Here is a 15,380-nt window from a genome sequence, read left to right on the forward strand (position 1 = left end):
GCCACTCCCCTGTTGCAGAATTGCCAGTGTAACATCTCAGCTTGATAGTTTTAAAGTCTAATACAGTGGTACCTCGGGTTGCGGACATGATCTGTTCCGTGGTGCCGTTCACACCCTGAAAAGTCCGCAACCTGAGCAGCGAAGTCGCACATGTGTGGAAGTGTGATATTGCACTTCTGCGCGTGCGCACATGGCGAAACCCGGAAGTAACCACTTCTGGGTTTACCACGTTCGTAACCCACGCCGTTCGCAACCTGCAGTGAACACAACCCGAGGTACGACTTGTACAGTGTTTCCCAATGTTTGGTCTCCAGCTGTTTTTGGACTACAACTCCCATCATCCCTAGCTAGCAAGACCAGTGGTCAGGGATGATGGGAATTGTAGTGTGAAACAGCTGGAGACCAAAGGTTGGGAAACACTGGTCTAATACATCTCCAGGAAAGTTTGCTGATCCTCTATATCAGGAATTGGGGAACCTGTGGCCCTTCAGATGTTGTTGGATTCAACTTCCCTTCAGCTCCAGCCAGTGTTGGGAGTTGTACTCCGATAATATCCAGGGGACCATAGAATTCTCCACCCCTGCTATGTGCTAAGAGCATGGACTCTTATGTGCCCAAAATGGCACAATTCACACCAAGAAGAAGGTATGAGCAGATTTGGGGGGGGGGACCCCAAGATTTACAAAGCTGCAAAAAAATATTGAGGAGGAAATCCCCAAAACAGGATATTGAGGGTTGATTGTGCATAGTGAGCACAGAATGCCAATTGACTTTTTTGGGATGTGTGCACCGACAGGCAAAAATAGAAGTAGTGATAGAAATGTAATAGCTTCCTGAAATAGAGCATGTAAATTCTGAACTGCAGCACTCCATGCTTTAACCTTGTATGGCAAATCCCACATGTACTTCAAATAATGTGAATCTCCTTAGTAAAAGCCCTTGGTATAAAACAGCAGGAAGAATTAAGCAAGTGGATCCCTGCTTTTAAAATCACTGAAGGGAAGGGAACCTTTGGCTCTAATATAATATTTCACGTTTGCAGCAGAAGACATTTTAATTAGTTGACTTATTTTTAGTTTATAGCTCTAGATTTTTTTATCCCTTTTCCTACCTATTTCTTTTCATAATAGAATTCTCATTAGCTTTATATAAGGTTATATGTATTATTTATATATTGTTACTGCCCAAATATTAAAGCTTTATCCCACATGCAGTTACCCAAGAACGAAATTTGCAAAATAAAAGGTCCGAAAAGAGTATTCCTTCCACCCTCTGTCATAAATTCACTGATGAAGTTTTTTTTTATTTTGCTTAGAGTTGAATATGCTATGCTGCAAGTTTCAGTTGATATAGTTTGAAATGTTATAAGAAGACCAGTTATCATTTTCTGACTGTAGTAAATTTACAGGTTCTCTGCCCCCCCCTTACTTTTAATTTTTGTTTAAGGTGTAGCTGACACAAAACTAACTAGGATCAGGAATCATGCGCCTTTACTGCAGTGGGCAAAAACCACACATCAGAACAATAAATGATGACTTTAGATTTCTGCTTTGTTTTTATTAAATAAAGTCCCCTAAATGGAATTTTTGTGCTGATGCTTGGGAGTTCGTTGTCCAGGAAAACATAGTGCCGCTGATGAATGCCAGTAAAATTAAAATGTCAAAGCAGTAAATTGAAATGACTGACATGTATAACACTCTGAATTACAGTGCATGGCCCCTTGATATATGGTCCCTTGTTTTATTTTTAATTTTTTAATATATACAAGTTCTTTTAAATGGGTGGATATTTTCAGAACTTAATTACTAATTGTAGATCATGCATCCTGGTAATGTTGACTCAAATGGGTTCTTTTAAGTGTTTAATCATAGCAGCTAAGGGCAGAGGCAGATTAAAAACTGATTGAATACTGATCACTTAAAAAGGAAAAAGGAAAGGCACGAAACCCATTAGTTCTGAGTCTATAGGTGGTCACCATCCCTGGGATAAATTCTAGCGTTTTCTCACTACCAAGGTGGTGGTGGGGGGGGAGGCAACAGAGTTCTTTTTTCTTTTCAGATTGCTTTTATTTCTATTTATGTAATCCAGTTACCTTTCCCTCTTCTCTGGTCCTTTTTGTTTGTTTGTTTTTTATTTCTTCTCATCCCTTCATGGTGGGCAGCGAAGGTTCAAAGGAGCAACAGGCAACTTACATGGAACCCCTATGCCAACAGCCACAGCAGCACTCTCACCTATCACCATTATAATACCTACCACCCTGACCATTGCAGGATGCCAGCTCTGAAATGCCAGAAAACATCACCTCCAAAAAGCCTTCGTAATGTTCCATGCTTTTTTTCCTCCTGACATTATTATTATTATTATTATTATTATTATTATTATTATTATTATTATTATTAATTTACTCTACCTCACCCTCTTCCTTTCATATTCCCCACCCCCATTTTCATTCTTTGAAATCTTTCGTTAATTTGCAGTGTCTCATGATTTCTCACAATCATGTGAGGTTATTTCTGACATCGTTTTTTTCTTCCCCTGCCTTAACTTAACCGGTCTTTATAAAGAGGGGGGGAAATACGTAATAACCCAAAAGGTTTACAAAACTCAGTTCAGTACCTTATAAGAGAATGCAACCTTTTTTCCATGCAAAGCCAATGTCAGAAATCACCTTTTCCAAAAAATGCATTGCTAGACTCACCGCGTTAAATGTGTGTTAATTCACATAGCTGTGTCTGTAACCCTGTTGTGGTGCTTTTATCTGAGTGTTTGATCAACTTACAATGAATTCAACTGACTTTGAACTACAAAACGGTTGACGTTAGTGGCATTCATTAAAAGAGCTGATTGTATACTTGGATGGAAGTATCATAGCAGGACTGCACATGGTGTGTTTGTTATAACAAACAGGTATTTTGTATGGTTCACTTGACCCTGAATGCGCTACACAGCCTTTTTAAAATATAATTTGTGATTTTGTTACTGTATGCACACTAACCGTTCTCGTGAGCCATACCAGGGTCTAGTTTTCTAACAGCCAATAGTGGGCATGCAATTCTCCTGCTCCCTGTTGCAGAGCACCTGGGTACCAAGTGATTCCCTCTCTTTCAACAGCACTTGTATCTTCGTCCTTCTCTCCGGCCTCCATGAGTGCATACAGTCTGAGTTCCCTGAACATGGGGACTTTACCTCGCAGTCTCTACTCTACCAGTCCACGTGGCACCATGATGAGAAGAAGGATGAAAAAGAAGGACTTCAAAAGCTCATGTAGGTGGCCATAACGGTTTTTTAATGTATAATGAAGCCAGGGCTGTGAAATGCATCTGACAAATGACATGAAAGCACACTGAAATTCAGATTTGTTAGAAGCCGCCGTGAGAGGGGATGCTTTACAGCAGGACAAAAGTTAGTGTTTGACCACATGCTGCACTTCCATCACCATATCCCAAATCAAAGAGGTTTGGTTTCTTCTGCCCTCTATGATTTAATTGTGTGTTCTGTATCTACAAGTCATAATCTGGGTATCGCTTTAGTGTGGCAACAGGTTTAAAACCCAGTGTTTACCAGAATGCAAAATCTAGCATTTAAAAATGAAGTCATATCACACAGTATTCTTGGAAGTAGACCAACTTTTAATGAAATTAATTTCCTTCTTCTTGAGCTATAAATTGTACAAATAAATTGTTATTGTTATTGTTATTGTTATTAGACAGAATGATCTCTGTTGAGTTGGTAGTAAAGGCACCCTGATGTCTGAGCACAGTGTCAGCATAATGTTTTCACTTGTTGTAAGTGGTAAGATATTCCACTGAATTTTGCACTTAACTGAATTACTGACCCAACTTAATTTCTAAGCTATTCATATTACTTTTCAAGCTATAGTCATAGTCCAAGGTAACTGACTATGCCTAGTTATTTTGTTAGTGCCTTGATCTTTTGTTGCTGTTAGGGTGAACCAGTCAACAGGCTACAAGGAATATATTCTGAAACTCCTTGATTCAAATCCAAGCTATGAAGGGGTTACTTTAGTCAAATTAACAATAACAGCCCTTTTCACGTATTTCTTATGCACATTAATGCACCAGTCATTGCAAAACACTTTTTTATTACTGCTAATATTAAATACCAGTAGGCATGGTTAGAAATTGTTTGCCTCCTTTCACGGAAAACTGATGTGTCACACAGGAATTAATTGTGTCTGTTATAAAAATGAGCAGTTGATTAAAACACAGAAAACAAGTTTTCCCTAAAAGCCTACTCCAGTTCTCTTATTTGTTTATCTGTTGGTTGAAGGAAGCAATAAATGCTTGAGAAAACACTTAGGGCCCTTCCAGATGTCCTTTTTATTGAGCATTCATCATGATTTGTGCTCATGATGTTATCGGGGTGGTTATACATTATCACACTTTCGGGACCATTTGTGCCTGCAAGGGTTCTGGGGCAGTCATATTGCTTTGCTTGCAAGAGGAGCATGCTCTGTAGTTCCTTGCTAAAAACCCTGTAACATTTGCTACCACAAATATTCCAGGATTTGTTTTCCCTCTCCCTTTTTTTTGTGCGTTAGCACAAGAATGCTCCTCTAAACGACAAAGGTTTGTGGCTAACATGGGCGAAGCATTGCAGAACACCAATAAAGCAGAAGGATGTGTGGATGCTCTGATACAAATCCACCACTAATGTACCATTATTGTATCAATTACATGTTGGGGGTGGGGAGGGGTGAAGCCACCAATAAGCAAGGTCCCGACAATAAGATTTTCCATACTTAAAAATCCACACATAAGAAGAGATGTTTTCTGCTTACATTTAACTGCTCATCTCCTTCAATCTATGGCAACAAGTTTAGCTTGTCTATGAGCTCCTCTTCTTAACTGGAAATATCAAAACAAATAGCCAGCCGTTTTCATCATCTAGCAGAAGAGTGGAAAGCCTGGTAGTGCTTGTTATAGAACCTAATGTATTATTTGGCAAATCGTTATTTATACACAAGTACACAGTATCTGCTGCACATGCCCTCTTTCTTTCTATAGCACTTTCAAGGTTTGATGTACTAACTAGTTACTAACAAGACATTTTAAAATGCAAGTTTTAATGAATCTATCTGCCTTGGAAGAGTCTAGAATATGTATGACTGAAGGATGCTATAAAGTTTTCATTGCCCTTTGTGTAGAAAAGTCTGCATATCTAATGTGATCTTCCCAAACGCCTGGCAATAAACTTTGCTGGTGTAGGGAACCATAAACATTTTATTAACAGAAGTTTGCAGTGACTGCATTACTTATGCAGCTTTTTTCAAACATACAGCCATAAAACTTAAAGATACCCCATACTGTCATACTGTTTATGACACTTGTTTTGGCTTTGTTTGTTTTCCTTTATTATTTTTTAAACTCTTAGTTTTTAATGTTCAAAGTATTTTCTTCATACCTCATGTATTGTAGCTTATCACTGACCTTGGGCAAGCATTAGTGTCTATATATTAAGGGGAATGTTAGTTGTGTGGTTAATGTGCATAACAACCAGCCACTGTGCACATTCACCAGGTCTCGTGGAGAATGTGCACATTATTCTCATGGGAACTGTACACAGGCCAGAAGCAGCCCTGGGTGGTGTGTGTGTGTGTTTGTGCACACTTTTGTAAAGGAAATAGAAAAAAGTGTTTCTTGAAGACTGTGCATACTTACTACAGAATGCAGTCAAGATTCCCCCAGGTCTGTTGGGGATTATGCATAATGACTGGAGAATGTTCAAAATTCAGTTGATATATGCTCATTTCCCAAGGTCTGTTGTGGATTACCTTCCTTCTTATTCCACTGATAGAAGCCCCAGCTAGATCAAAGTGCCTTCTGCCCCCCTCTTTGTGCCTGTGTATGAAGTAAAAGGCTTTTTAAATAAACCGTATTGTCATTTGGCAACAATTCCAGATGGTCCATTATATAGCAATTATTTATTTGATTACAGAAAAATGTATTCAGTGAATATCTGGATTAAACTTCGATCATCAACAATATCAGTTAAGCAGTATGGAAAAAATATATTTAAATATTGCTCACTGTGTTGATCCTAATAAATAATTTTTGAGATAGAAATTGTTTATAGATGCACTTTGATGCACTTGATATATTGGTGGGTTTTGTGTCAGAAATTGTTTTAATTTGTGTTGCATCTTTCTAAATGCCATTGATGTGTTTTATAGTGTCACTAGCTTCTAGCACTGTTGGCCTGGCTGGGCAGGTTGTCCACACAGAAACTACAGAAGTAGTGCTGACAGCTGACCCCATTGTTGGATTTGGAATACAGCTCCAGGGCAGTGTGTTTGCTACTGAGACCTTGTCATCTCCACCTCTGATCTCCTATATTGAGGCTGACAGTCCAGCAGAAAGGTGAGGTGCTTTGAAATGATTGCTCCTAACTTTTATTGCTGAGAACTTATCTCTGGATGCTTTGGCCTAGTTATTTTCAGGTTTCAGACAAATTATAGAAAATTGGTGGTACCTAGTGAACTTCCTGTCCTGACAACAAGGGATTAAAAAAAAAAATCTTGATAAGGTATGAGAAGAACAAAAAGCAATGGTGCCTTTATCTAGACGATTACTTCCGACAGGCAACTGGGAGCTATGTTAATTAGAGAATTTTTTTCCTAATGGAATTCTAAATCTTAGTTCAAAGACCTTGATATTTTTGATTCTAAATTGGCAGAAAGTACATGTATCTGTGCTTAGTTTTAGCTGAGATCAAATCTTTAAAACACCAGAGTTTTGGATTATTAATTTCTTAACTGGTACATTTCAAATGTGCTCATAATAAAATCATGAGAATAAATTTAGACTTACAATATTGAGAAAGTTGGGTTTGTTCTATTACCCTTCTATTGAAAACTGCATTTATTTTGGCTTAGTTCTCCCCTGTGTCTGAATGCTCATTTGTTCTCTTTTGTGTCAAGGTGTGGCACCCTACAAATAGGAGACAGAGTACTGGCTATAAATGGGATCCCGACAGAAGACAGCACATTTGATGAAGCTAATCAGCTTCTTAGAGACTCATCTATCACCAGCAAGGTCACTTTGGAAATAGAATTTGATGTTGCAGGTACGAATAATCAAGTATTTTCTCTTACTTGAATGCAAGCTCAACCCTTCACTTTTGAATCTGAAGCTGCTATCACACATGCATATACAAGCTCCATCTCTTTCTGCAATCTTTAATTCATACTGAATATTTCAAAACTCAGGCAGAAATGACAAGTATTCTATTATTTAAGATGTGAAATCAATCTTCTCTTTCCCACATATTTTCGTATATGCCAGTTTTATTCTACTGATTGCTCAAAGACAGAGTGCACCAGACTTTGCGGGAATGGTTACCTGCCAGTTGTGCAAAACAGAAGCGCTAGGAACACAGTATGTTGCTGAAAATTTGGACATAATGTGTAATTTGGAAACAAAGATACACATTTTGTACACTGACACGATTAAGCTAAGGTGTGCATTTCAAAGCTTGGGACCTGCTCTTAATCCCCTAATAATAATAATAATAATAATAATATTAATAATACATTTATTATTTATACCCCGCTCATCTGGCTGAGTCTCCCTGGCCACTCTGGGCGGCTTCCAACAAATATTAAAATACAATACAAAGTCACAGATTAAAAACTTCCCTAAACAGGGCTGCCTTCAGGTATTTTCTAAATGACAGGTAGTTGTTTATCTCTCTGACCCCTGATGGGAGGGCGTTCCACAGGGCGGGTGCCACTACCGAGAAGGCCCTCTGCCTGGTTCCCTGTAGCTTTGCTTCTCACAGTGAGGGAACCGCCAGAAGGTATGTGATACTTGCTCTCATGAGGAAACTCCCACTGACTGAAAAGAGACTTGGAATTCTTAGGTGCAATCCCTCCCAGAGTTACACATATGAGTGTGGAGGGAATGTCATCGGATTCATTGAATTATTCTTCCCTCCCTCCCTCCTCCTTGTACTTGCACACCACGGTGCATCCACTAGTTACTGAAACAGGAAGCTGGTACACTCCCTGTTTCCCCATTAAGCTCTGGTTCCTCAACCTGGGGCCTGGCCCAGAATTTACTTTGGAAGGCTTGGTTGGAAAACTGATGGAGAGGCAGGACGTAGTCTCCAGTTCTAGATCACGAGAAATGCTCTGAGATGCATGTACAGTGGAAAGAGGAAGGGAGGAGAGCTCCATTGAGCCTATGGGGATCTGGGCATGGTCAAATGTGCTTTCACTGGGAGTAATTATGTCCCTATATACTTACTGGTAGATGTCTACAGGACATCCTTAAGTCATTGCTACAGTTTTATAATTTTTATAAATGAACTATATACTGGTAGATGTCTACAGGACATCCTTAAATCATTGCTACACTTTTATAATTGTGTTCTCTCTCTCTCTCTCTCTCTCTCTCTCTCTCTCTCTCTCACACACACACACACACACACACATATTTGTGATACCAGCTTTATTGTATGCTCAGGATCCTGCTTCTTCTCTTAGGTCCTTCACTTTAAGAAGTGGCAGTATGCAGCACACACAGTGAAATTTTAAATTGTGAACGTTAAAATGAGCCACAATTACTTTGCTTCCTTGACTCAATGTTATCTATTATTTTTAATTAACGGATAATGTGTGAGTGATGAAAATGCAATGAATGTGATTCTGCCCAGCATGTAGTATAAATGAAAAAAAAATATTTTAATTACAGAATCTGTTATACCAAGTAGTGGCACTTTTCATGTAAAACTACCAAAGAAGCATAATGTAGAGCTTGGCATCACCATAAGCTGTAAGTAAAAGTAGATTTTTGTCATATTTTTTAAAATATATGATCCTGATAATATATAATGTTTGGTAACAAAATTATTGCAGATGTATTTTGCACTTTATTTTGCTCTTTTGGAGCTTTTGAGCACCCAGCAAATTAAAATTAGCCAAAAGTTCAAGCTAGACCCCATAACTGAATCACTTATTTAGTATAAATTAGATCCTCTGAAGCTTCAGTGATAATTATAGCTTTCTTTTTATAAATACTGCGAAAGAGGTTTTTAGATAGGAATGAAATTTGAAGGAAATTACAGGCTTATGTCTGTCAGGAGAAAGAGTTGTAGACACAGGATATTAATATAGATAAAAAATACAGGACAATGGGAGAAAGAACAAAAAGATTCTTCTATTTGACTGCTATATACTTTTAAAAAAAAATGCTCATCTGTATGTTGTGGTTCCTGGGGAGGGGGATCTTTATCTGAATTTGTCCTCATTTTGCCCAGCTGAGATGAGATTAGCTTGGAAATAAAGGTTTCTATTTTAAATTCGCTATCTGTATTACTTCTGAGTCTTTATATCCCCCCTTAAAATTCAGTATTAAATTAATTTCTTGCTTTCTGTTAAACTTTGAGAAGATTGGAAGATTGTTACTCCATCCTTACTTTGCTTTATTCTAGCATTTTTCTTGCTTAAAGTTTTAGAATCATACTGCTGAAATGTACTGGCTATGGGTATGGGTTATAGAGGTCCTGAAATTCTTGAAGTTCAATATTCTGCAACCTTCATTTGACACTTACTTTGTGAGCCAATGCAGTTTAGAGTAGGGTAGGTACTTTTGTATTACATTCAGATTACTGTACATTCAGGGCAAATGGAGGAGAAATCTGCCCTACTCAGATTCCAAATTAGACTTAACTTACCCAATTCAGGTGGATAAGATGGGGTGATTGATCCTCTTCAGAATTTGCAGTCTGACAGATTCCATCATTATGGTTTGAGGGTTTCGAAACACAAATAAGTACCAATTATGAGGTGGTCTGAGGGTTGCCCCAGTTACATGAAGAAAGTAGCATGTTTTTTCTTGTGCAATCCCTCCTGGGCTCAACGGAGTACCATTATACTCCATCGTGTGGCAAGGAGTCCTTTTTGGAGGAGGTTGAAGTTTGAGCCATTGATCTACTATCAAGTAGACACTCAGTGCTTTTTTTCTTTAAAAATAAATAGGTGCCAGTATTCACCATAAAGTTGTTACAGTAAGTGTAATTGGTTTTAACAAAAAAAAGAGGTGTTGTACTATGTACCCTTGAGTGCCCCCTGAAAAAATGCAGTGTATACATTGAAATTAAAAACAATGTTACCATTTATAATTTCAGCAGAATACGGAATACCTGTAGTAATCTGTTTTGGATGCAAATTTTCATTAAACAATAAACAAACGAAAAAGCAACCCTGAAGTTATTTGAACCCAATATGATACAGAATATGCTATACATATTACCATTATATTTAAAACTGAGTTGTTGTTGTTGTTTTTAACAAAGAATACTTAGGGAAACATCCTTTAAAAGGAATAAGGAATTCCAGTTAAGTTTAATTTGTTTGCTATCTCAATTGATTTTTAAACTGAGAAATGCAGTATAGATTTTTATGAGATCAATTTTTATAACGCGAGCTACTTTATCATTGCAAATGCTTTGGAAAAAAAGGGCATTGAAAAATGTCCAGAAAGATATATGAGCTGATGAAATATCAAAATAATAGTTTCCTATGAATAGACATATACTGCACTCTATATCTCATGGGAAAGGTGGCTCGTAGGTTCTGTTCTTTATATCAGCCATGAGGATGGAATCAAACGGGTCTTTGCAAGGCTGTAACATTTCTCATATCTGTATTTGCAAGTTCATATTCATTACATGTAGGAGGAAGTTGATGTAGCTTAAGATTCTGTTAAATATACCTTTACACATATACCTTTGTCACAACAAGTATAAAGCTATCTTTCTGACAATATTAGGAAAGAAGTAAGAGTGCTTTGAAGTTCAGTTCCAGCCATGTTTACTCAGAAATAAGTTCCACTACATTTAGGCAACATTCGCACCGTACATTTAAAACACTATTATACCACTTTAAGTAGCCGCACCTTGCCCTAAAGAATTTTGGGAGCTGTTTGTTAAAGTTGCTGAGAGTTGCAAGAAGACCCCTATTCCCTTCAGAGTGTTACAATTTCCAGAGTTCCCAATGAAGAGGGATTGATTGTTAAACCACTCTAGTCATTGCAACTCTTAAGAGGGGAATATAGATCTCCAAAAACTCTCAGCACCCTTAACAAACTACAGCTTTGAATTTGTCTATGGGGGGGGGGGGAGGGCTGTTTCAAGTGGTATCGTGGTGCTTGAAGTATATGGTGTGAATGTGGCCAAAATGAACTTTACTCCCAGGTAAATGCGGCTGTAGCACTGCAGCTCTAGACCACTGAACTGTTTTTGTCAAACATTGAAACTCTGTGCTCTTACCAAATTCCATCGACACAGTAAGACTTAACTTCTGAGTAAACCATTGGCATATTGATCTATCCTGCATGCAAGAACGGGCTAGAACAGGGTGTATTTTAAAATAGCAAGCTGGGTATATGATCTTTCAATAGGAGGAATGGGGGCAGCAAGAATGTGAGGGATACCATTTCAAAGTTAACCCTTTTGCAGTATGAATCGTAGCACAATTGCAGCATATTTCAATGTGGGCACAGAGTACATCATTTGCATGCCCTCCCTATTGTGCTGTTGGCGCACAGCATGATGCATGGAAAAATAATTTTATTTTATTTGTTTATTTAAAATACTTTAGGCTGTGTTTTAGGGCAAAAGTCCTCTCAAGGTGACTTATGCATAAAATATGACACAGCAAAGCATATTTAATAAATCAAACAGGTACAGGTACTAAACAATATGAGAGCAATTAGCCCAAATATGTTACAACCCAAAAACAAGATGAAACCAGCATCCCAACAAGAACCCTTCAAGGGAAGAGCAAGGAAAACAGATGCATCTTCAGAGCTTTCTGAAAGACCTATAATTACAGGGCCTGATTGAACCCTAGGTGGCAAGGACACTTCAGAAATGTGGGTCTGTTGCAATATTCTCTTCTCTCACCCAATACTATAATAAAATTAAATTCCAAGGTTCATCTGAATTATGAAGCTTTTATGGTTACCTCTGGTATGATCAGTGAAGCAAACTGTATACATGTTTAAGAAATTGAGGGGTCTGAGTTCATAAAGATTGCTCAATATTCTGTTTTGAATGAAATTTTGTTTCTATGAGAGCTGTGCCCCACCAATATTTATAAGGCACACCAGTTATATTTTAGGACGAAAGGCTTAACATATAACTGCACCCCACAAATGTGCATTACTAGGAGTATTTGCTAGCATGGAAACACCCATGTATAATAAATATTGTACATAAAAGCATTAACATTCATTAGCATATGCTATATGGAGTTTTGAGAATTATTTTAAATTTAAATGCATATATGTGTGTATTACATATTTCAGCTCCATCTAGTCGAAAACCAGGAGACCCTCTTGTTATTTCAGATATTAAGAAGGGAAGTGTTGCTCACAGGTGAGTGCTTTCAAGTCAGCAAAAAAAAAAGTTACGTTGGTTATTCTCACATTCCCTAAGTATTTAAATGATCCATATTTCTGAATTGAGCAAATCCTTCCACTGGAGTAATGTTGTTTTTTTAATCTACATTGCTTTTTTGAAAAAAAAAATCATTTAAAAAATAAAATCATTTGCATGAATAGATGTCTAGACAGCATGTGCAAGTCATCACTTTTGTAATGTGTCCCATTTGTTAACAGAACTGGAACATTAGAACTAGGTGATAAATTGCTCGCCATAGATAATATTCGACTAGACAACTGTTCCATGGAAGATGCAGTGCAAATCCTGCAGCATTGCGAGGACCTTGTAAAGCTCAAGATTCGCAAAGATGAAGATAACTCTGGTATTCACAGTGAGCTGGCTTAAAAACCTATTTATGTACATTTATAACCATTTGTGTTAGATGCAGTCTCTGTTGCATCATCAATGGGTGTTCATTAATATTATTTTTAAATATACAGAGAAAAGGTGCTATCTGTATTGCAATACAGATATTTTTGTATTTCATGACTTACTTCCAAGATGCATGCGGCATTAGAATATTCGTCATTGGCCCATGATAGGACTACGGCACAGAGAGTCATGCATGCTTGTTTCAGTGCCACTTCTGTATTTTAAGCAGAAATGCCACCGCACCCACCCCCCAGAATTTCAGACATGATTTTGGCCCAGCTGTTTTAGAGCAGTACACTCAGAGTAGCCTGTTTCTTTGGGATTCATGGCAAAGCATTAAATCCCATCTCCCCATAACTCAATTAATACTCTAGTCCATACCCTCCTCCACAACATTAGAAACGCTTAATCATCATACAAATGTACATTCAGAGAAAATTTTGTTGTCTTCTTTACTCACTCTAATATCACTTCTTTTTGGCAACATAAAAATGATTAGATTCTCAGTCACAGAAAGAGACAAGAGCATCTCTTTTGGCATTCTTAGCCTTAAGTTTTGTTGGGGAAACAGATGGTTCCCTTTCCACAATTACTCTTTACTCCTATCAGTATTTTCCTTCTGAGACCCCTGTGTATAGGGCAGTATATAAATTATAATTCTAACAACAACAACAACAACGATGATCCTGGTGCTCTCAGGTAGCAGAATCATAAGCAGAAAACGAGTGAAGCTATTTAACACTTGTCATATTATCATCAGGTTTTCTATCTAAAAGGCAAATTCATCACCACCCAAAGTCAGCATGAATTGAAGTCCATGTCACCTGGTTCCCTGACCTTTAGTATCTGCTCATTTCCAGTCCAATAACTATTATGATTCATTCCAATCTAATCTATACTTGCTCAGAAGCGGCGTACATGGCCTTCTGATGGTTACAAGGCCTGATATGTACATTTTAGTGTGAATTATAGCAGTTAATAATTGCCAGCTTCTTAATTCCGTGGCTAAATTAATACTTTGCATAGATTAAAAACATTTATTTTATAATACTGGGCAAATTGTGTGTAACTACATGACTATCGATTAAGGTCTGCTAGATGCAGTTCATCTATTATGTGTGCTTAGTAAATTATCCCATTTAAATCTAGGTACAAAGACAGATTACAGTCATCATAAAACTAATATTTCTGTACAGTTTGTGTTAAGAACAATACTTCATTAAGTTGCTAGTCCATAAACTGTTGTCATAAATTATTATTTTTAAGCTTTCACTTTTTTAAGCTCTTGCATGAAATGAAAAGAAAGATAATGTAAGCAATTAGGGGTGTGGGGGTGATTATGCACCCACCCACCATTGCTGCTCTGCAGTGCCATCTCCTAGGGGCTGGCATTCCAGCATCCGGAAACAAGCTGCATGCCCCTATGGAAAGGGATGTGAGGGTGCCAATGCAAGAAGGCAGTCCTCCAGCCTAGAGGCACATGTGGGGGGAAACAGGCTTAGTTTGAAAGACACATATAATAACCAAGGGGAGAAAGAGAGCCTGGAACCAGAAGTCCTGGCTTCTTGGGAAGTAGATGAGAGAGAAGCGTTTCCCCAGTAATGGTGATGTAACTGTGGGGCACACAATAGCCAGGCTGGAAATCTTGTGTAGAGGAAACAATAAATTCCTACTGTAGTCACATATTAGGTAAAGGTAAAGGGACCCCTGACCATTAGGTCCAGTCGTGTCCGACTCTGGGGTTGCGGCGCTCATCTCGTGTTACTGGCCGTGGGAGCCGGCGTACAGCTTCCAGGTCATGTGGCCAGCATGACTAAGCCGCTTCTGGCGAACCAGAGCAGCGCACGGAAACGCCGTTTACCTTCCCGCCAGAGTGGTACCTATTTATCTACTTGCACTTTGACATGTTTTCGAACTGCTAGGTGGGCAGGAGCTGGGACCGAGCAATGGGAGCTCACCCCATCGCGGGGATTTGAACCGCCGACCTTCTGATCAGCAAGCCCTAGGCTCTGTGGTTTAACCCACAGCGCCACCCACGTCCCTAGTCACATATTACCTCTTTACTAATCAGCCTATCCACTTTGCTGAGTCTCCCTGAAGCCTTTATGGCTTTTAGGTATTGGGAGTGACAAGAATAATCAGGGACCACAACAGTTTTAAATGGCACACATATAAATGTCTACTAAAATGATAAAATCGGGAGCTTTTAGTAAAGAGTTTTTACATGAAAAGGTTACAGAAAAAGCAGCTGAGCCCACCATTGGCATCAAGGAGCAAACGAAACAGGAGATAAATGCAATCCCCCTATCTGTACACAGTCTCTAAAGCTACAAACCTACACTAGGCTTCATTCATATTCATAAGCTCCCTCCAGATCAGACCTGTGTCTTCCTTCTTGCTGTGAAAACGAAAAGTTGACCATATCCAGCTTCTTCTGCCCATGCACTCTCCAGTTCACAAGCTCCAGGAAGCGCAGGGAATTTTAATACCAAGCTCCACCCTCCGGATCACAGGCTTTAGGCAACCTAAGTGCTGACCTT

General features: G+C 38.5%; 1 protein-coding gene across 14 annotated transcripts in view; it reads left to right on the top strand.

Moving 5' to 3' along the window:
* GRIP1 (glutamate receptor interacting protein 1) overlaps nucleotides 1–15,380 on the top strand; it is a 315,500-nt gene that overhangs the window by 282,973 nt on the left and 17,147 nt on the right. For 7 of the 14 annotated variants that reach the window (XM_033162508.1, XM_033162512.1, XM_033162502.1 and 4 more), the window contains 7 exons: nucleotides 2,162–2,317; nucleotides 3,112–3,264; nucleotides 6,194–6,380; nucleotides 6,941–7,086; nucleotides 8,715–8,795; nucleotides 12,333–12,402; nucleotides 12,645–12,799. In XM_033162508.1, the coding sequence (XP_033018399.1) occupies nucleotides 2,162–2,317; nucleotides 3,112–3,264; nucleotides 6,194–6,380; nucleotides 6,941–7,086; nucleotides 8,715–8,795; nucleotides 12,333–12,402; nucleotides 12,645–12,799 (948 nt within the window). The remainder of the gene's footprint in view (nucleotides 1–2,161; nucleotides 2,318–3,111; nucleotides 3,265–6,193; nucleotides 6,381–6,940; nucleotides 7,087–8,714; nucleotides 8,796–12,332; nucleotides 12,403–12,644; nucleotides 12,800–15,380) is intronic. The other 7 variants (XM_033162503.1, XM_033162505.1, XM_033162507.1 and 4 more) reach the window with 3 other exon arrangements.

This window comes from Lacerta agilis, chromosome 10, assembly GCF_009819535.1.
Source record: "Lacerta agilis isolate rLacAgi1 chromosome 10, rLacAgi1.pri, whole genome shotgun sequence".
Taxonomy (NCBI): domain Eukaryota; kingdom Metazoa; phylum Chordata; class Lepidosauria; order Squamata; family Lacertidae; genus Lacerta; species Lacerta agilis.